Source organism: Sminthopsis crassicaudata, chromosome 6 (assembly GCF_048593235.1).
Source record: "Sminthopsis crassicaudata isolate SCR6 chromosome 6, ASM4859323v1, whole genome shotgun sequence".
Taxonomy (NCBI): domain Eukaryota; kingdom Metazoa; phylum Chordata; class Mammalia; order Dasyuromorphia; family Dasyuridae; genus Sminthopsis; species Sminthopsis crassicaudata.
The window spans coordinates 221,871,291-221,892,888 of record NC_133622.1 but is presented as its reverse complement, the minus strand read 5'-3'; the positions used below and the strand labels follow the sequence as shown (position 1 = coordinate 221,892,888).

The following is a 21,598-nucleotide window of genomic DNA, read 5'->3' as shown; positions in this document are numbered from 1 at the left end:
AGAATCCTGAATGCCCAATTTAAAAAAGGGAACTAGAGTGGACTACAGTTTTTAGGTAGTGGCCAATCATTTTGAATAGGGAATAACATACTTTTTCTATATGAAATAATTCTGTTTTCAGAAGGTCCATCTGATGGTGATGTCTAGATATGGCTTAGAGTGACGAAATACTGGAGGCAGAGAGAATTGGGGATTGCAGAAGTCTAGGAGAGACAATGAAAAAACTGGGTTTAAGGTGTAACCGTGGACAGATGATGTTATTTTCCACCAGCTATTCTGTTTGGTTGTAACTTGCAAAAATCATGCTCCCTTATCGGATACTCTCTATTAGTCTCTCTTGGATTATTATCCCCCATGGGATTATATGTTTCTTAAGGACTGTAACCAGTTTTCCTTTTCTTATTTGTAAACCCAAGGCTTAGCTTAGTGATTACACATATTAGGTACTTCATAAATGTTTATGACTATTTTACAGTATTTATTGAAACTGTTCAGGAATTTAATTATTTTAAGCCTAATTTTTTATACTAGAAAGGAGAATTGAAGACGTTTAAATGATTAACCAGAATATTGCTTTCTTTCTGTACTTCATTTGCTTATTGATCTTGAATAAAAAAATTGGATGCCAGAGAGATATAGCCCCCAATATGGATTTCTTATGAGAATAACAAAATTACCCCAAAATCAAGTGTATATAGATTTAGAAATATAATAAAACCTAAACATTTCCATAAGTGATTTCAAGGAATCAATAATTTATATACTCTGGAATTTTTTGTCATAGTTGTTATGAAATGATTCATCTGCTTAACATAATGTACTGAAACTGAGTGTTACTATATTAAATTTGAAGTTTAATATTATTGTTTGAAATAGGAACAAAAACTCCAGTTACACCTCTTGGCTAAAGAAGATCATCATAAGCAATTGAATGAAATAGAGAAATATTATGCTACAATCACATGCCAATTTACAATGGTAAAAGAAAGTCATGAAAAATTAGAACAGAATGGTAAGTGTTATACTTTAAACATTTTATATAATTATTCAATGAAGAATATTTAAACTGCTTTAAATGAGATTAAAATGACATTTATTGTAGTTTTCTTTTTTTAAAAAATTAATTATAGTTTTTATTTACCAGATAAATGCATGAGTAATTTTACAGCATTGACAATTGCCAAACCTTTTGTTCTAATTTTTCTTCCCTTTTCCCCCCACCCCAGATGGCAGGTTGACATGTTAAATATGTTAAAGTCATTTATTGTAGTTTTCAAGAAACAAGACAGCTTGAATACTTTTCAAATTCTCTCCAGAAAATAATGTTAGCTTTTAATTTTTATTTTATCTGGGCAGATGGTTGTATAATAACAATAATATGGCATATTTAAAATATAATATTTTTTCCTAAATATTTTTATCTATTTGCAGTACATGAAGCAATCCAAGTAAATAAGAGACTGTCAACAGTAAATAAAAAACTAGAATCTGAAGTATGTAGTTTAAAAAAGGTAGGAGCCATAGAGTTAACAGCATTATGTGAGATTATTTTCTTTTTGTTTGTTTGTTTTGCAAGGCAATTGTGGTTAAGTGACTTGTCCAGGGTCACACAACTAGTAAGTGTTAAGTGTTTGAGATCGGATTTGAATTCAAATTCTCTTGATGCTCTATCCACTACATGTCTAGTCTAGATGGTGAGATTATTTTGTAAGATTCAAAGTGAGTTATAATAAAGAAAGAGCCAGAAGGCCTGGTTTTACCATAACAACTGACCAAGTTGGCTAATCTCTCATTTATCCAGGAAGTTTTATTAGACTATCAGTGCCCAATAATCTACACTAGTAGAGAATTTCCTGTTGGACTTTTTTTATGCCAATGAAATCACTGGTCTAATCCTCCCCAAAAGTTGCCTTAAGATTATTAGTCTTGCAGGATAATGGCTGAAAACTGCTACATATTTAATCATAGGACTGCAAAAAAAATGTGCTCTTTAGTATAATGTGAACTTTTAAGTTGCCTAATTTCCTAACTGAGTCACATTCTCTCTCCTTCTTTGTGACTGATGGCATAAATTTTGAAGATGGCTTTAAAGAGCCAACAGAATCTTTGACATTTGATTATTTGCATCTTCAATAAACTGAAACAAATTAGTTATCCACAGATAAAATGACAACTATGGCCTAATTTCATTATAGTTCTAATAGCATTGATTATATTATGGTGGAATCATCACTGAAATCCTAGTTAGAAAAAACCTCTAGTTTAGAGTCAGGACTCTGGGATTTTTTTTTTTTTTTTTGGCTCTGTCCATACTGGGAGTTTGGCCTTAAGGAAATCTCAGTCCTTCAGTGTTGTCATTTACTAAGTAGTCATGTTACTTTTCTATTTACCTAAATGTGGAGTCATTGTGAATATGCACTAAAAAGTAAGTTTTTTTCACTTTTAGTGAGAAGAGAGGTATGCTGGCAGTCAGGGAAGTTAGACCCTAATCTTGGCTCGTCTAGTTTTGGGACTTGGGGTTATTTCGTATGCTTTGACCTCAGTTTCCTCTGTTATAAGATGAAGGGACCTTTGGGAGTCTATGAACTTGGATGGGAAAAGTATTACATCTTTATTTTCCCTAACCTCTAAGGGATATTTAGCATTTCCTTCAATTATAAATTAAAAAAAAATCTGATAAAGGAAGTGGATTTCCACAGAGGTCCATGACTGAAGAAAGATTAAGAATTCTGGAACTAAATTATTTCTTAGATTTGCTTTAACATTCTACGATTCCAAGTAAAAGCACTTTGAAAATTAAAGTAAAACTTCATTTAAATGTAAAGTTTCATTCAGTTTGTAAACCAAATAGCTCAGTAGTGCAGGTGGATAGAGTGGCTGACTTGAGATTAGTGTTAACTGAGTTTGAACTCTGCCTTGGATACCAAATAGCTGTATGGACTTGTACAATTAACTTCTTGCAAAGCCTTAGCTTCTTCAAATGAAAAAATGGGAGTAATAATGGCTTGTGCCACATTGGATTGTTGTGAGGATCAAAGGAGATGTTTGTTAAGTTCTTTGCAAACCTTAAAACCATGTAATGCTAGCTATGATTATTATTATTACTATTTTGCTGAAACAATTGGGGTTAAGTGACTTGACCAGGGTCACATAGTCAGGAAAGTCTTAAATGTCTGAAATCAGATTTGAACTCTGGTTGTCCTGATTTCAGGGCTGGTGCTGTGTCCATCCAGCTGCTCCTTTATTATTATTATTATTATTGTTATTATTAAAATACAGTCTTGCCAGAATGTGGAGGCTTAGAGTCCAATTAGTGATTAAATAAGAATCTCTGCTATAACATTAAGAAAATCAATAAGTGAATCAGGAGTTATTATTAGACACTTAATATATGCTAAACACAATATTAAGTGCTGAGGTTACAAAGGAAAGCAAAAACAGTCTCAACCCTTAAAGAGTTTGCATTCTAAAGGAGGAGACAATATTGAACTAACTCTTGAAATAAGCAAGGGAAAATGGTCAACCAGCTTTTGCATTAAAACCTTGGTCAGTAAACATTTATTAAGCACCTGTTATGTGTGAGCCACCATGTTAAGCAGTGGAGATATGAAAAGACACACAAGACAGCCCGTGTCCTGAAGGAGCTTACAATCTAATGGGGGAGACAACAAGCAAATAAGTATTTACAAACAAGTTATATATAGGAAAGATAGGACATAATTAACAAAGGGAAGGTATTAGAACAAAGAGGAATTGGAAAAGGCTTCCTGTAGAAGGTGGGATTTTAGTGAGGACCTAAAGTTCGCCAAGAAAACCAGTAATTGGAGATGAGTGAGAACATTCTAGGAATGAGGGAAATCCAGAGAAAATGCCCAGATCTGAGAGATGGAGTGTCTTGCTTGTGGACCAATAGTGGAGAATAGTGTCGCTAGACTGAAGTATATGAGTTGTGGAGTAAGGTGGAAGAAGAATGGAAAAGTAGAAGGATGCTAAGTTTTAGAGAACTTTGGATTCTAAAGAGAATCTCTAGTAACAGGGAACACACCTCACTTCCCCAAGTAATTCATTGCATGTTTGAACATTTCTATCTAACACAATTGCCATTCTGCTGCTTCTATCCATTGTTACTGGTTCTGTCTGTTCTCTGGGAGGCAAAGAGAATAGTTTAATCCCTTTTCATATGAAAAATGTTTAGCTACTTGAATACAATTACGATGTATCCCTTAAACCTCATATTTATGTTCAATAAAATCTATCTCTTTTTGGAATTCAGAATTGGAAGGCTGTCTAGTCCAATTCATACCTGAAAAAGAATCTCATTAGGTAGAACTTTTGCTGGAATCACCACTTCTCTTCACAGAATTGACCAATTTTGAGCTTTTCAGCATCAATGGTTGGAGCATAGACTTTTGTTACTATGATGCTATATGGTATGTCGTGGATTCAAATAGATATTATTTGGTCATTTTTGAGATTATACCCCTCATTTTATATTGATTATAAGTACTGCTCCATTTCTTTTAAGGAATTCTTGTCCACATTTTTGTCTATGTAGTGATCATCTGAATTAAATTCATCCATTCCTATCCATTTCAATTCACTTACACCTCAGATGTTGATGTTTAATCTTTCCATCTCCTGTTCCAGCTTATTGTAGTTCATAGATCTTAACATCTAGGTTGATTTTTACAATATTGATTTTTACAGCACTTGACTTTCCTTTCATCATCAAATGCATTTGCAGCTGAGTTTCCTTTTGGCGTTGGTCCAGCCATTTCATCAATATTGGAGCTCCTTGAAATTGTCCTCTGTTTTTCCCAGGCATTGTATTGAACATCTGACCTGAGGATGTCATCTTTCAAAGTTATCTCTTATCTCTTCAGTAGTATCCATGGGGTTTTGCATGAATAACAAGCAAGTTTGATCTTGAAGTACAAAATGAAGCAGGTTAGAGACTAATAGTTTTGTCAATATAACTTGCAGGTCATAAAAAACTTTTTTTTTTTTTTTCAACAGCCTAAATGGTGGATATCACCATATGGTCACATGGATATCTACACATGAATATATATCACCAGATGGTCAATTTAGTAATCATATTGGTCATGTGCTTTTCAGTCTAAGATGGGGAAGCTCTATGTAATTGGTTAAAATAAGACCTGGGGCTGACTAGTAGCTCAGAACTCATGAACTTTATATTGCAAAATTCAGATTTAAATTGATGAAAGTAGGGAAAACCATCAGATGACAAAGGAAGGTCTAAATAACATTTCTTATGAATATGAAGGTGATGAATAGATTTAAGGGATTAGAACATAGAATGCCTGAGGAACTAGGACAGATGTTCAAAATATTGTATAGGAAACAGCAAAAAAAATAAAAGATCAAGAAGGCAAAAATAGTTGTGTGATGAGGTTTTACAAATAGCTGAGGAAAGAAGGAAAGGGAAAGAAGAAAGGAAAAGATAAGCTCAACTGAATGCAGAATTCCAGAGAATAGCAAGGAAAGACAAGGTTTTCTTAAATGAGCATTCCCCCCCCCCCCAATTTTCTTCTATTTCTTTTATATGACTTTAAGCTTCTTTTTGCATTCTTCCATGAGTTTTCTCTGGCTTGAGACCACTTCTCATTTTTTATTTAAGATTGTGCTCATAGGTGTTTTGACATTGTTATTTTCTTCTGAGTTTATGTCTTAATCTTCCATGTCACCATAATAACTATCTATAATCATATTCTTTTTTTGTTGCTTTTTGTTCATCTTTCTTTGACCATTTTTCTTTCTTTTAAATTTGATTTCCGCTCCTGTGGTGGAAAGGACATTGTCTCAGGCTTCCCATATAATGGGTCAGATAAATTCTCAACACCTAAAATTCAGCAGGGAAAATTAGTTCAGGAAGAAAAGGAAATTCTCAAAAATGAATTTCAGAAAATACAAAGAGAAACAACTTCAGTGAAGAGGAAAAAAAGAAAAATTATCTGAAAAGGAAATGGAGGCATAGTAAACTCACTGGCCAACTCTTATTTTAAAAGGACATAAAGAAGAGACAGATTTAAGATTTAAGACAGATTTAATTAACCAAAAATGAATATGAAAGAGTGGAATTCTACTTCAAGAATTGTGTCAGAGAGGCAGAGCTAAGATGGTGAAGTAGGAAAAAGTACAACCATGTCCCTACCTCTCCACCACAAATTCCTCTTTAAGAGATATTAAAAAAATGAAGTAGACTTCTTTCTTGTAACAAATTTTGCCCTAGATAAATTCTAGCCAAATAAGGACCTGAAAAAAGGCAAAACTGTTGACAAGGAAAAGTTTTGTTTTGCCAGGTAGATTGTATTCTTTGACAATTTGTTATGAAATAATACCACTTATTTATCATCATTTCAGGTGAGTGATGAAATAATTCATTACCCAGGCTGCAGAATTGAGGTTATGGAGTTGCTAAAGTAACATGCATGGATACTGAACTTGAAGTCAAAAACTGTCTACAGCTGGAACACTGTTGATAACTATATGAAAGCTCTTTATGTGTGGTGACAGTTGGAATGTGTCATCTTTTGGATCTTTCTCTCATATTTGAGGAGAGGGACACACATAGAATAAATAGCTGAATTTAGATTCTTTCTCATACTGTATACTCTTGTGATAGTTCACTTAATTCTATCCTCCCTTCAAGCTATCATCCTATGTCTTTCTCATAATCAAATTTTTAGAAAAAGCTGTCTGCTCACATGGTTTCCATTTCTTCACTACTCGCTCATCCCTCAACCTTTTGTGTGCTCGGTCATACAAATGATCCTGGGTCATACAAATGATCCCTAAAATGCCAAATCTGGTGGCTTTTTTTTTTTTGACTTCGCTGGAGCATTTTAAGCCTTGACCAGTCTTTCTGTCTTGATACTATCTTTCTTCTGAACTTCCCTCTGTCAATGGCATCACTTTCAAATCATACTGATTTACAACTTCAGAGTCATCTTTGAGTCATTACCAACATATATGAGCCATTGCCAAGTGTGGTCACTTATGTCTCCATTCCATCTTTCATATTTGTCTCCTGTCTATTTACATGACTATCATCTTAGTTCAGGGCTTCTTCACCACTTATTTGATCTATTGTCATAGCTTCCCTTACTCAATTTCCTTTCATCAAATCTCTTTGCTCTCCAATTCATTCTCTAAACAACTGCTAAAGTGATCTTTCTAAAATACAGGTTTGACCATAATGCCTCATTGCTCAAGAAACTCTAGAGACTCTCTTTTATTTCAGACTCAAATATAAATAACTTTGGCATTTAAAGCCCTTTTTACCTTACTTCAACTTAGCTTTTATTATACATAACTTCTTTTCACATATTTTTTGGTCCAGCCACATTGGTTTTCATGGTAACAATGTCCTCCATTTCTCTAGGCCTTTGCAAAGACTTTTTCTCCCATGCATGGAATATATTCCCTCCTTTCATTTTTTGAATCCTTTAGTTTCCTCCAAAGCCCAGCTTAAGCATTACTTCTCACATAAAAGGCCTTGTCTTATCTCAGCTTCTAGGATCTTTCCCTGCAAATTATCTTGTAGTTATTTTGTATCTATTTAGTATATAGGTGTATATGTACACATTTTCTCCCCCAATTAGAATAAGAGCTTTTTGAGTTATAGGTACTGTTTGATTTTGTTTTTGTATTCCAGGCGCCTAGCACAGAGCCCAAGTCCTCTGTAAGTGTTTAAATGTTTGTTGATTGATTGCTAGTATGTGTTAGACTTTATTTATTTATTTATTTTATTATTCTATGTTTTTTTAAAATTAATTTTATAATTATACATTTTTGACAGTATATATGCATGAGTAATTTTTAAATAACATTATCCCTTGTATTCATTTTTCCAAATTTTCCCCTCCCTCCCTCTACTCCCTCCCCTAGATGACAGGCAATCCTATACATTTTACATGTGTTACAGTATAACCTAGATATAATATATGTGTGTAAATCCAATTTTCTTGTTGCACATTAAGTATTGGATTCTGAAGGTATAAGTAACCTGGGTAGATAGACAGTAGTGCTAACAATTTACATTCACTTCCCAGTGTTCCTTCTCTGGGTGTAGTTGTTTCTGCCCATCACTGATCAGCTGGAAGTGAGTTGGATCTTCTTAATGTTGAAGATATCCACTTCCATCAGAATACATCTTCATAGAGTATTGTTGTTGAAGTGTATCGATCTTCTGGTTCTGGTTCAGCATCTGTTCATGCAAGTCTCTCCAAGCCTTTCTGAATTCATCCTGCTGGTCATTTCTTATAGAGCAATAATATTCCATAACCTTTGTATACCATAATTTACCCAACCATTCTCCAATTGATGGACATCCATTCAACTTCCAGTTTCTAGCCACTACGAAAAGATCTGCTACAAACATTTTGGCACATACAGGTCCCTTTCCCCTCTTTAGTATTTCTTTGGGATATAAGCCCAGTAGTTGTGCTAGACTTTATAAGCCTTGTCCCCAACAAGTAACCTGAGAGAATATTATGTATGAATCATAAGAGGAAAATCTTTATTTACAGCTAAATTGTAGAATATGAAAGAATTTTTCTTCCCCCCACTTAATAGTATTTTGTTTTTTTCCAAATTACACATATAGTTTCAACATTGATTTTTGTAAGATTTTGAGTTCTCAGTTTTTCTCCTCTCCTTTCCTTCCTCCCCTTCCTAAGACAGAAAACAATCTGAAAAAGGTTATTATAGGTACAATCATGTTAAACATATTTCCAAGTTAGTCATTGTGAAAGAAGAATCAGAAAAAAGGGAAAAGAATGAGAAAGGTAAAATAAAAAAAATGAACATAGTTTCATTCTACATTCATTCTCAATAGTTCTTTCTCTGGATGTGGATAGAATTTTTCATCACAAAGACTTTCTTAATATATTCAATAAGAATTCACATTAAAAAACAGATAGATGCCCTTTTAATTCTTAAAACACCTGATTTTTGGACCTCCAATTTAAATTTCAAGATTTTTACATTATATTATTCTTCAAAAACATAATTCATTTGACTAAATAGAAGATTAAAATGCAAATGATAACCGAGTTCATTCATTAACTCACTCACATAGGTTTATTTCCAGTAATCTGTACTGTTCAGCTTTGCATCTAACATATTTATGTTTGTTTTCTTGAGTTGATCAAATAACTTATCTTTTAATTTTGTGGATTTTAAAATTTGAATTTGTAAGGTTATACACATATACTTCTATTTTCAGAAATGGATTTTTTTCCATTTTGGTTTTGCCTTATGATGACATGATAATGCCTCAGATAGCATACATTTCATGTGATCTCTTTCAGTAAAATGAATTTCTATATTAAAATGCACATTTTCCACATAAAGTATATGTTTTTTAATTTTAGATAAATGGGATATTATATTCTAAAATAGCTTGATCTCTTGCTTAGAGATCCGAGACGAGGCTCATATAAACTTTAGAGACATATTCTCAGCATATTTACAGAAACATGTGGTGAATGTCTCTCCCCAGGTATGAGTGGAATGGCATTGTGATCAAGATCACTGTATTCCTTTTCCTATGCTTTATAGTTGTAAGTCGAGGATAAGAGCAACTATATTCTCTAGGGGCATTCTATAGGATATGAAATGACCAAGTAGTGACCTCTGACATTTGGATACTTTTCAATCCTTTTTCAAACAAAGTATTGGAGTCGGTGACTACACATTATCAGTTATGGGAGTGTCAGATTGAAAGGAGAACCTAAGAGGCTAAAATAGAATGGCTTTTTTTTTTTCACGGTTCCAGAGGACATATAATTAGAAGGATGATATTCAGGTTGAATTCTTTTTAACTTAAACTGTAGCATTTTATTGCATTTTAGCCCTTTAAATTTTTGGAACTAATTTATTTCCTAAGGCTAATGTTAAAAATTAGTTATTTGGAAAATCAATTGACAGCATTCATATTACTTGTTTCAAATATCTATTTATTAATTTCCCTAAAGATAATCTTCATTTTTCTTTTATGTTGTACTATGATTTTGTCCAGAACATTTAAACTATTGGTCTGTGATAAGATGGAATTCCAGTTTTGTGGAGAAAAGTTAAACAGACCAAACTTAGTTGTTAGATAAAACTAGGTATTGCAGTTCTGAATGCTTGGTTCACCATTATGGCATCATGAAGAATTCTTGATACTATCTGTGAACAACATTCATAACCCCTGCTATTTGTCTGAGTAAACGTCAGAGCGCTCAAGGAGAGAGCGATATTAAACAGACTACCCCATACCAGAAAGGGAGGGGTGGGGGAGAAAAGGGCACAATATTTATGACTCCAGGAACTATAAGTTGTAATTTAATGAGATCAAAGCATGTGCTGTTTATTTGCTGCACTAGCAGCTTTGAATAAAATAGTTAGAAAACAGACAATGTATTAAAGTACAGGATATTTAAAAGACTATAAGGTTATAAAATCAAAGGCATATTTTAAGTGGAAAATCATGCAGAGGATGTCTCTAATATTAATTTAATGCTCCTTTGAGATTAAGTAATTAATATGTTAGAAGAAAGGCCAAGAAATTTATTCTCAATACTTGTTTTTGCCAGCTATTTTCTTTCTATTTTACATTTCTCTTTTCCCTTGCCATTTAAAGTATAGGTCGGTATAGTTTAGGCCATTTTTTCTTGTGTGGCATTGTTCTAACTATAACTCAGCTGCTCATTTCATTCATTAAAAGAGGTGGGGAGATGATGGGTGGTATGAAGAATGTAAAAAGACAGTATTTATATTGAAGCTTTTAGTATGTTGAAACCTTGAAAAATAACATAGTACCTCTTAAAAATCAACTCTATATTTGACTTAGGTTAAATTTCTCAGAATATTGGAGGTCAGTGTACAAGTCCAAAGCTTCATCAGATTTCTACATTTTCATCTCTATTTTTATTGCCAGTGCCTTATGCCTTTTGTAAGTTAGGCCTGGAAGTTAGCTTAAAAGCAGTGATATGTTGCAATTTCAAGTCTCTGATCTGGATCTTCACTCAGGAAATCTAAAACAAGTAAAATAACAATATAATTTTTTTTGAAAGCTCTTCTTATCAAAGCCCCACTCATAAACTGCTCCAATGTTATTTCTACTATATAGTCATTTACGTGCAATTTTGGGGGAATTGCTTGCCTTTTGCATAAAGTTAGCAGCTCGAATATTTTAAGAAAAGCCATAAATAAGTCTCTCATTATGTGTTTGTAATTTTTTTATTTTCTTATTCATGTATCATAATAGTATGCACATTACTAAAGTACATTATATCATCTTTTGTTGTGATTAAAAAGCCTTTGGCAATCTGGCAGGTATCAAGCAAGTGCTTCCTTTTAGTCAGTGTAGAATGATTCTCTATATTCTTAAACAAGTTAAATATTTCCTTAAAGAACTGATTTATTTTGATGTCCCTTTAATCTCTGTAGTTCTTTTAAGTTTTCTTCCTTATTTGAAATACTTATTTTCTCTGTGTATGTGCTCCTTTGGGGAAATAGAATTCAAGTTCTAGAATTCTATAGTCTCTTCACTGAAGTCTGTGGCTACTCAGAAGAGAATAGACAAGTATCTTCTTTTCAGTCTTCATCTCTCTTGACTTCTTTGCTTCACAGCCTATTGATCACTTCCTCCACTTGCATACTCTCCTCTGGGTTCTCTTTCCACCAGTACGACTGATCCTTCTCGGTCTCCTTGGATGTATCCGTATTGCTCTGTTCTGGGCCTTCTCTTTTCTTCCTACATGCTATCACTTGGTAATCTCATAAGATCCCTTGGATTCCATGATCATTTCTATGCTAATGATTCTAAGATCTAGATATTGAGCCCCTAGTCTCTCTCCTGACCTTCCGTTCTACACTACTAACCACTTTCTGAACATTTGGAATGAGCTGTCTGGGAAACATCACACACTCGACAATTCCAAAACCAAACTTATTATCTTACTTATCGAAAACTCCCCTCCCTCTGACTTAGTCTGTTAATGTCAAGGGCATCACTATCATCATCACTCAGAATCACCTTTGAATCTTCACCCTCACTCATATAGAAAATCTTTTGCTAAATCTTTCCATTCTTCCTCTACAATGTTTCTAATATACACCCCTTCTTCTCTATTTATCTAGTCATCATTCTAGTTTTAGCTTCGTTTATCTGGACTATTGTAATAGCCTGCTGACTCCATTTCCCTGCCTCAAGTCTTTCTCTAGTCTAGTTTGTCTTCCACTCAACAGCCAAAATGATTTTCCTAAAGTTTAGGAATGATCATGTTACCCTTCCTTTCCTTCACTTAGTAAGCTGACGTATCTCCTTATTATATCTATATCAAAATAAGAAGCCCTTTATTTGGAATTTAAAGGACTTATAGCTTGACCTCATGTTATTTTTTCCAATTATCTTTCCTCCATGTATCATGTGATCCAACCATTTTTTGACCATTTATCAATTGGGGAATGGCTCTTATTCTTATAAATTTGAAAAAAAATCTTTATATATTCTGGAAATGAAAACCTTTTAAAGAAACTTGCTACAATCCCCTCCTCCCATTAACTGTTTTCTTTTTAATTTAATCAGCATTGTTCTTGTTTATACAAATTTCAATTTAGCATAATCAAAATTGTCCATTATGTACTATATTCTGTTTAATATTTGATTGTGAATTCTTCCCTTATCCATAGATTTTAATGGAAATTTCTTTCTTGTTTTTCTAATTTATGATGTGACCGTTTACATTTAAAACGTATCCATTTGAAACTAATTCTGATACATGGTATGAAGTGCTGGTCTAAATATTCTTGAGTTCTTTTGCTTTGGTATATTATATACTTACAGTGTTTCACTGATTATTATTTTCATTGTTTCTCTTGAGATGCTCAATCTTTTCTTTGGCCTAATTTTGTTAAAATTTTTTTTTTATTATCTAGGAGACTAGATAAATTTTTTGCTCAATGAATGAATACTTTGGTAGTTTGATTAGTGTGTCATTGAATAAATAAATTAAGAAGTTTTGTCCTTTTTATTATATTGACTTTCTTTACTCATATACAACTCATATTTCTTCAGATTTTCTTTTATTTTTGTAAAGTTCTTTATGATGATCTTCAGAGTTTCTGTATAATTTTGATGGTTAGACTCTCAAACATTTAACACATTCTGTAATTATTTAAAAATTTCTTTCTAGCTTTTCCTATTAGGTTTTGTTGGTAACATGTAGAAATGCTGATAATTTATGTAGATTTATTTTATATCCTGCAACTTTGTTGTGATTAGTTTTTTTAGTTGACTCCTTAGGATTTCCTAAGTAAACTATCATATCATTCGCAAAATGGGATAGCTTTGTTTTCTTTTTCTCTATTTTTATTCCTTTCTTTTTTTCTGGTTTTGTTGCTGTAGCTGGCATTTCCATTAGTACATCAAATAGTAGTGGTTTTAATAGATGTTCTTGATTCTATAGAAAAAAAAAACTTTTACTTTATTTGCATGACATAAAATGCTAACTCTTTGCTTTAGATAGAAACAACTGTATCAATATAATTATATGATTTTGTTCTTGTAATTAATTTGCTCTATTATCTTTATATTTTTCCTTATATTTAACCAATCTTGCATGTATGACATAAACCTGACTTGATTTTAGTGTATTTTTTGTGCTATGTTGCTATAGCTTTTTTGCTAATGTCTTATTTAAATTTTTTGCATCTAAATTCATTAGGAATATTGGCCATAGGTTTTTTTTTTCCATTTTGATTCTTCCTGGTTTAAGTAATAATATTATATTTGTATTGTAGAAGGAATTTGGCGAGATCTTTTCTTTTCTTATTTTTCAAACAGTTTATATATTATTGGAATTAATTATTCAATGAATGTTTGATAGGTATGCTTGTAAATCTCGTTGGTCTCAGGGCCTTTTTCCCTTGGGAGATTATTTATGGCTTGTTCAATTTCTTCTCCTGAAAATAAGTTATTTACATTCTTTACTTCTTGTTCTGTTAACCTGGGTATTTTATTTTTTTTGATAAATATTTATATATTTATTTTAATATTTTGGCTTTATTGAAATATAGTTGCACAAATTTTTTTGGTGAATTCTCTCTTTTAACATTTTTAATACTAATGATTTGGTGTTCTTTTAAAAACCAAATTAGTTAATACTTTTTTTTAAATCAGCTCTTAGATTTATGTAGAGATTCAATGATATTTTTACTTTGTTTTGTTATTATTTTCATTAGTTTTCAAAATTTTGATTCTAATTTTTTTTAAATGTTAGTTTTTTAGGGGTTCTTTGCATGCCCAATTTATTGATCTTTCTTTTCTTTTATTGATGGAAATGTTTAGAGAGAAAAATTTTCTGTGAAGGATTTCTTTTGCTGCATCCCAAACTTCTGAGATGCCATCTTATTGTTATTATTAACTTTAATGAAATTATTTATTATTTCTGTGATTTTTTTTTGACATACTAGTTCTTTAGGATTATTTAGCCTCTGATCAATTTTTAATACTGTCTTCAATGACTTTTTATTGAAATTCAATAAGTTGTTGTTGTACCATGCTTAGTAAAGAATGTTTGATATTTATGATTTTTTGTATTTGTGAAGTTTTTATGCTCTAAACCAGGATTAAATTTTAATGGTGTCATGTATAGCTGAGAAATAGACATACTGCTTTTTTTCTTGCAATAATTGACAGAAATCCATTATAAAAACATTCCTAAAAGTCCATTCAGGTTCTTAAATTCTAAAGTTAAGGATTTGAGAAGATACATTGAGGTCCCCACTATTATTTTTTTATTATCTAATTTGGATTCCAACTATCTTCTCCTATTAGAAAGAAGTCCACCTGGCAGTTATCAGATATAACCAATTTCCATTCTATTTTTTTAGTATAGAGTAATTGTTCTTTATCCCTCAAACGCATCTTTAAACAACCTTTGAAATATTGATTAGCATATCTTGAGACAGGTCTGGGACCTGATCTGCTAGGATCTAGCATCTTGACCCTCTCTCTAGAGTTCAAACCTTTGGGCCTGGGAAACCCTGAGGCTATATTTCTCTTAAAAAAGATCTGATTATGATGAAGATCTTTGCCAAGATCTTTTCAGAACTAAGGCCACTATGAGATAAGTCTCTCCCCTCATAGTGCCTTTCCTCTAATGCTGTCTTTCTCCTTACCATAGCTAATTCTGGTTAGTCAATGGCATGCTTAAGCCCCATGGTATATTCCTTTAATAGATTCTTCCAAATTCCTTTTCTTTGTAACCCTATTTGTAACCCTATTGTAACTCCCAACTCTATTTCATATTTGCCACCTCTGGTGCCTATTTTACCTCTTTATTTTGTCTGTAACTTCTTCTCTAAATAAATCTACCTTTTGCCAGAGAATGGCCATTGTGAATTTATTACATGTTTATTTCAAGTGAAGTGTTTCTACCCCAATCCCATCAATTCTCTCCGTAACTTGTTTAATTTTTCCATTAAAAATTACATATTGTCATTTGGTGTATACATCTTATATGTTGACATTAATTCATTGCCTATGGCACCTTTAATATAATGTAGTTTCCCTGTTATTCTTTTAGTCTAGTTTCACTACTACTTTGAGATTATGATTCCCATTCTGTTTTTTGTGTTTTGGGGCAATAACCTAAATGATATTAGATTTTGTTTAATCTCCTTATTTTAACTCTATATTTGTTTTTATATATTTTTCTGTTTCTTGTAGACAATGTTGTTGAATTCTTTTCTAATCTATATTATTATCCTCTTCCATTTCATGTGTGAGTTCATCCCCTTCACATTTGCATTTATGATAATTAATTGTGTTTTTCTCCCTATCCTGATCTCTCATACTTTTTCCTCTTTTCTCCCCATTATGTCTTTCATATAAGAGAATGGAGAGAGGAATGTGCTTAGCATTCATGCTTTGTGCAATCAGTTTCTACTTCTCTCATTAGCTTTTAAATTTCTTTTCATCATCCCTATTCTGAGATTAGAGTTTGTTTTACCTATAACTAATCCCTTATAACTATTCCCTCTTATTCTCCTCTCTTCCATTCCTTCCTACTTCCTTGTTTGAGTTTTATTTCTATAACCAAGTGTGTGTGTGTGTGTGTGTGTGTGTTCTATGCTCTTTTGGTCAAATCAGATAAAGATGAAAGATATTCAATTGATGCCTGATTTTTCCTACCCCTTCCTCTTTTATATAGATTTTTATTTACATAGATGTGAGATAAGTTCCTCCACTCTTCCATTCCTTTCCTCTTCCTTTACCCCCATATTACAACCTTCCCTTTCATTTATTCTTTTAAGATCATTAAGATTACAAAACCACTTCCAGGTCTTATGTAAGATTTGCCTCCCTTTATTAACTTTGAAGACTTGAGGGACTTTTGTTCTCAATTGACACTTAGATTATCTTTCTCATTAGAATGTAAAAATTGTATCCTTTTATAGTCCATTCTGATTCCTTACTTATATTTACCTGTTGATTCTTCTCTTGGTGCCTGTGTTTATATTTCAGAATTTCTACTCAGCTCTGATCTTTTCACCAGGAAGGCTTGCTTGTAAGCCCTATGTTTCTTTAAAGAGACTTTTGTTTTTGTTTTTTATTTTTTCCTGTGATAGAATTATACTTAGTTTTGCTGGAACAATTATTCCTGGTTGTAAGCCTACTTTTTCTTTTGCCTTTCAGAGTACCATATTGCATGTTCTTTGCTCTTTTCTTTGTTCACTGCTAAATTTTGTGTGATCTCTAATTTTATTTGCTTGGTAATTGAAGTCTTTCCTTTTATGGGAATCTTTCTTTGTTCATTGTTTATTGATTATTCCAGGTTTACTTCCTAGATTGGAACATTGTGTTAAGCCCAGGAACTGAAAACTTTTGGAGAGGATTTTGTAGCCATATGTGTTCTTGATCTGTATTTTCTAGTGTTCTGACTCTTTTGTTCTTTTATCATTTAGTGCCATGTTCTTAAAGGATCCTGGGGCATCTCAGGGCAGGGAGCTTTAAACTTTGAGAAGGCCCTAAATGATCAGATTTAGGATTCTAGATTTCCTAGGCTCTACCTTGTTCTGAACCTCAGAGAGTGAATTTGGGTATCTTCTCTGAGGTCAGAGTGACAGGCCTCCAGGCCTTCCTTTGTTCCATAGATCTTGTCTTTATCACTGTCCTGTGGGCTGAATTCATGATCTCTGACTGGAGAAAAATGATCCTCTCTATGTTATCTTTAGATTTCCTGATCATTGTTTATTCTGTCATTCTTCTTAGAATCTATGTTGTAATGACTTGCATAAACGCACTTATATAACCTGAGTCATAATGCTTACTGTCTCAGGAAAAGGAGAAGGATGGAGTGAAAGAGAACTTAGAATTCAAAACTTTTTTTAAAAAGACTATTTAAATTGTCTTTACATGTGGTTGGGGAAAATTTTTTAAAAAAACAAACAAAAAAAGATCTTCATTGGTGTGGGTATGGAACAGAACAAGCCTTTAACTATTTCTTCTCACTTTTTCATCTTTGTTGATGATTGCACTATTAGGATATTGCTTAATTTTTCTCATCTCTTTTAAGAGAATTTAAAAAAAGTATACCCTCTCCAAAATGTTGATTTAGCTTCCTAAGTATGCAGCATGAATTAGTAACACTATACTTTCAACACGTCTCATACTTATGTTGCCATTTTTGGCTAGTACAATTTATTTTATATTAATGTATGTTTTATCTTTATCCAAGTTTCGAAAGTCATCATGTATCTTTGCATTTGTATATTCAAAGCCAGTACAGTGCCTAGCACGTAGTAATCACTAAATAAGTAACATCCCTCAGAAGGCACACTACTGTTAAAAAAATAACAAAGTTTAAACTATGCAGCAGAAAATTATATCATAATTGTGTGAACCTAAATGTTACTTATTAATGCAACCAACATTTTGCCTTACTGCATGCTGAATTTAGTTATGGTACCATTGTCTGTTTCTGAAAGACACCTTTCAACTTAGCACTCATAGGAAAAAATACTATTTGTGTATTTCTGCTTACTCTTTTTGAAAATGATCTGCATACCCATAATCTTTGAACTTTTCAGCGACAAGCTATTTCAAAACTAACATTTTTTTTTTTTACAAGAGATCCAAGCCATATTGTTAATAAGTCCTATGCTAGGAAATGTACTAAGTTTCTGGTGATTATCACTTTTGATAGAAGTCTCTTTCCATGCTACACAGCATTAGCAGTATTGTAAAGATAATCAACCAAGAAAGACTTAATTACTCTGATCAATACAATGATCCATCATAATTTCAAAGGATTCATGATGTAAAATGCTATCCACTTTCATGGAAAGAACTGATAGACTCAGATTGCAGATTGGATCATATTTTCTTTATTTTTTTCTTGCTTTGCCACTAGAACATAATATAGAATATCTTTTGCATAACTTTATATCTATATCTATATCTATCTATATCTAATCTATCTATCTATCTATCTATCTATCTATCTATCTATCTATCTATGTATCTATCTATGTAATGGGTATCATATTTCATGCCTTTCCAGTGAGTAGAGGGAGAAATAAATGGAAGGAGAAGTAATAAATATATAATAAATTTAAAAAAAATTTATTTCCATGGCTTCCAAAATAGCAATGTGGAACACGAAAGTTTTGCCTAGGTCTACCTAAGCCAACACAATGCATACATATGGGGAGCAGTTGATTAACTCCTTAGAAACCTTTGTACACTTTTTGTTTTAGAAATCTCCAAAAAGTATCAAGGATCAGACCAAATTGACCTTTCTTACCCTTCTATTTTTGGTTCTTCTCAAACCTTAATCATGATTGACTTAGTGATGATAGCATAATTCCTTAAAAAGTGATGATAATAGGAAATAGTAGAAAATTCTTTAATTATTTTCAATTATATGTATTTAGCCTGCTGGCGAGTACTTCTATCTTCTCTGGGTATATCAGTCACCCAGCATTTATTAAGTATTTATTATGTGCCTTACATTCCACAAAGTGCTGGAGACACAAAGAGTGTCAAAACAGTTCCTTCCCTCAGGGAGCTCACATTCTAGTGAAAGAGAAAATATATAAAAACTTTGCCTACAAATTACCTATAGTGTAAATGGAAGGTAATACCCAAAGGAAAGCACCTGAAAAAGCCTCCTGAAGAAAGTAGGATCCAAAGTTGAGTATTAAAGGAAACCAGGAGGCAGAGGTCAGAAGGGAAAGCATTCTAGGCATGAAGCACTGTCAGGGCAAATGTCTGGACTTGAGAAGTTTGAGGAACACCAAGATGTCCAATGTTGCTGGATCATAGTAGAGAGGAAGAAATATAAGAATACTGGAGATGGAGGAAGGGATCAGGTTATGAAAAACTAAAAGCTAGAGAATTTGAGGGTTCATAACCATTCTTTATGAGATACTGTATGTCTCAAATTCTTTCTAAAGGCCCTTTAAGCTGGCAGTTGTCAATTAACAGCTTCAGCTGAATCTCTTTAAGCTGATATAATGCTCTCATTAATCTTTTCACATGCTTTTCTCCTGTCCTTTTGAATGATGAAATCACCCAGGAATTTAGGTTCAAGGGTGATTGATTTGCCCACGGTTGCATAGCTGGTAAGTGGTGAAGGAAGGACTTGATCCCAGCTTTTCTGAGAGTAGTATGTACAAAATAATTTCAACATCAAATAGAATATGATCAACGCTTCAGAGACTGGGAACAAACTCATATTAAGATAATTAATCTGGGGACAGCTAGGTGGTGCAGTGGCTAGAGCACCAGCCTTGAATTCCAGGAGACTGGAGTTCAAATCTGATCTCAGACACTTAACACGTCCTAGCTGTGTGACCCTGGGCAAGTCACTTAACCCCAGCCTCAAAAAAAAAAAAAAAAAAAGATAATTAATCTAGAAGATATGTGGTATGGTGGATTTGAGGAGGGAGAAAATAGAGACTCAGAAAATTATTGCAATAGGCCAGGTGAGAAGGCCCAACTGCCCGAAGTAGGGCAGTAGTAAAGATGGAAAAGGAGGGAATTTGGATAATAAATATTTTAGAGGCAAAATCAGTAAGTTGGCAACTGTTGAATTGGGTAGGAAAAGAAAGGATTCAAAGAAGATGTATTCATTTGGACTAAATTAAATCATTTTCAGAGTTGTAATTAAAATACTACCATTCTTGTTCAAATAAGCCTCAGATACTCACTAGTTACGTGACCTTGAGCAATTTACTTAAGCTTTGTCTTACTTTCTTTAACTGTAAAATAATACTATCACCTAAGGTTGTTATGAGGATCAAATTGTAATAATATTTATAAAGTACTTAGCACAAAATAGTCACCCTATAAATGTTAGTTATTAACTACTCACCTTTGCTTGGCTCAAAAACTGTTGGTCATTGATTCACTTAGAGACAAAATGGTATTATAACATAATCAACATCATGATAATTTATTAAGGTATTTTTGGCATTCTGGGGATCTGCTGAATTTTTTTAGGGAAAGAAAATGTGGGAGGAATGATTAAGAAATTTCACAAACATCATTCTTTATCTAAAATATGCTACCTATAGTTGGTCAGTTAGTCATATTCGTGAGATCAGGATTGTGAGTTCAAACCTTGTATGTCCCATTTACGCTTTTTGTCTGGTTCCATAGCCAGAGGATGTATTCCAGTCCCCTAAAGTTGTTATAAACACATGCAATTGTGAAAAAGAGAATGATTAAGAGAGTATAGATAGATCAGCACTATTAAGAAGACAACTCAAAGTGCACTGACATATTGGGGGTGGGTTGAACATTATCTTCATATATGAAAAATATCCAATTATTTTTCATGGATTTAGGGATTATCAACAAGAAGCCACTGAGATGTAATTATTGTACTGAATACACTGTTTAATATCATTTTCTTTTGTTAAGGAGCTGAAGAAAGTAACCACAGACTTGATAAAGTCCAAGGTCACAAGTCAGTATAGGGCGGAAGAAGAAGATATCAATCTTACAATAAAGGAACAGCAATTTCAAGAATTACAAGAAAAACTTAGAATGGTATTTAAGCAAAAAAGTGTTCACTTGTCTGATATCCTTTGGTTGTTTTGTTTTAAAGTTTTGCAATAGTTTAGATATCATAAAACAAAATTGTTTCAACATGTGTAATAGAAATAATTATAGTTAAAATAATTTGGTTCTGTTTTACTCAGTATCTTAATATTTTACTTTTTTAGTTAAGTTTAAGTTTAAGTTTAAGTTTTAGTTAAGTTTTTTAGTTTAGTTTCTAGATCAGAAGATTTGGTCTTAAGACCACTCTAAAAATTATTGAAGACCACTGTCTCCCCCCCAAAAGAACTTTTGTTTCTGTGAATTATTGTTATTGATATTTACTGCTTTGGAAATTAAGATGTCTTAGTATTGTTATGAAAATACTTTTCATCTTTTAGGACCTTGAGAGCCCCTGAGGTCCTTGGACCATACTTTGAGAGCTTGTGTTCTAGACCAGGGCTTCTTAAACTTTTTTGCCCCAGAAATTTTTATATGACACATGTGACTCTGGACACATAGGTATATAACATA

At 32.7% G+C, this 21,598-nt stretch overlaps 1 protein-coding gene across 2 annotated transcripts in view; it reads left to right on the top strand.

Moving 5' to 3' along the window:
- CCDC73 (coiled-coil domain containing 73) overlaps positions 1-21,598 on the top strand; it is a 133,044-nt gene that overhangs the window by 73,738 nt on the left and 37,708 nt on the right. For both annotated transcript variants that reach the window (XM_074272547.1, XM_074272548.1), the window contains exons 8-10: positions 877-1,012; positions 1,432-1,511; positions 20,948-21,076. In XM_074272547.1, the coding sequence (XP_074128648.1) occupies positions 877-1,012; positions 1,432-1,511; positions 20,948-21,076 (345 nt within the window). The remainder of the gene's footprint in view (positions 1-876; positions 1,013-1,431; positions 1,512-20,947; positions 21,077-21,598) is intronic.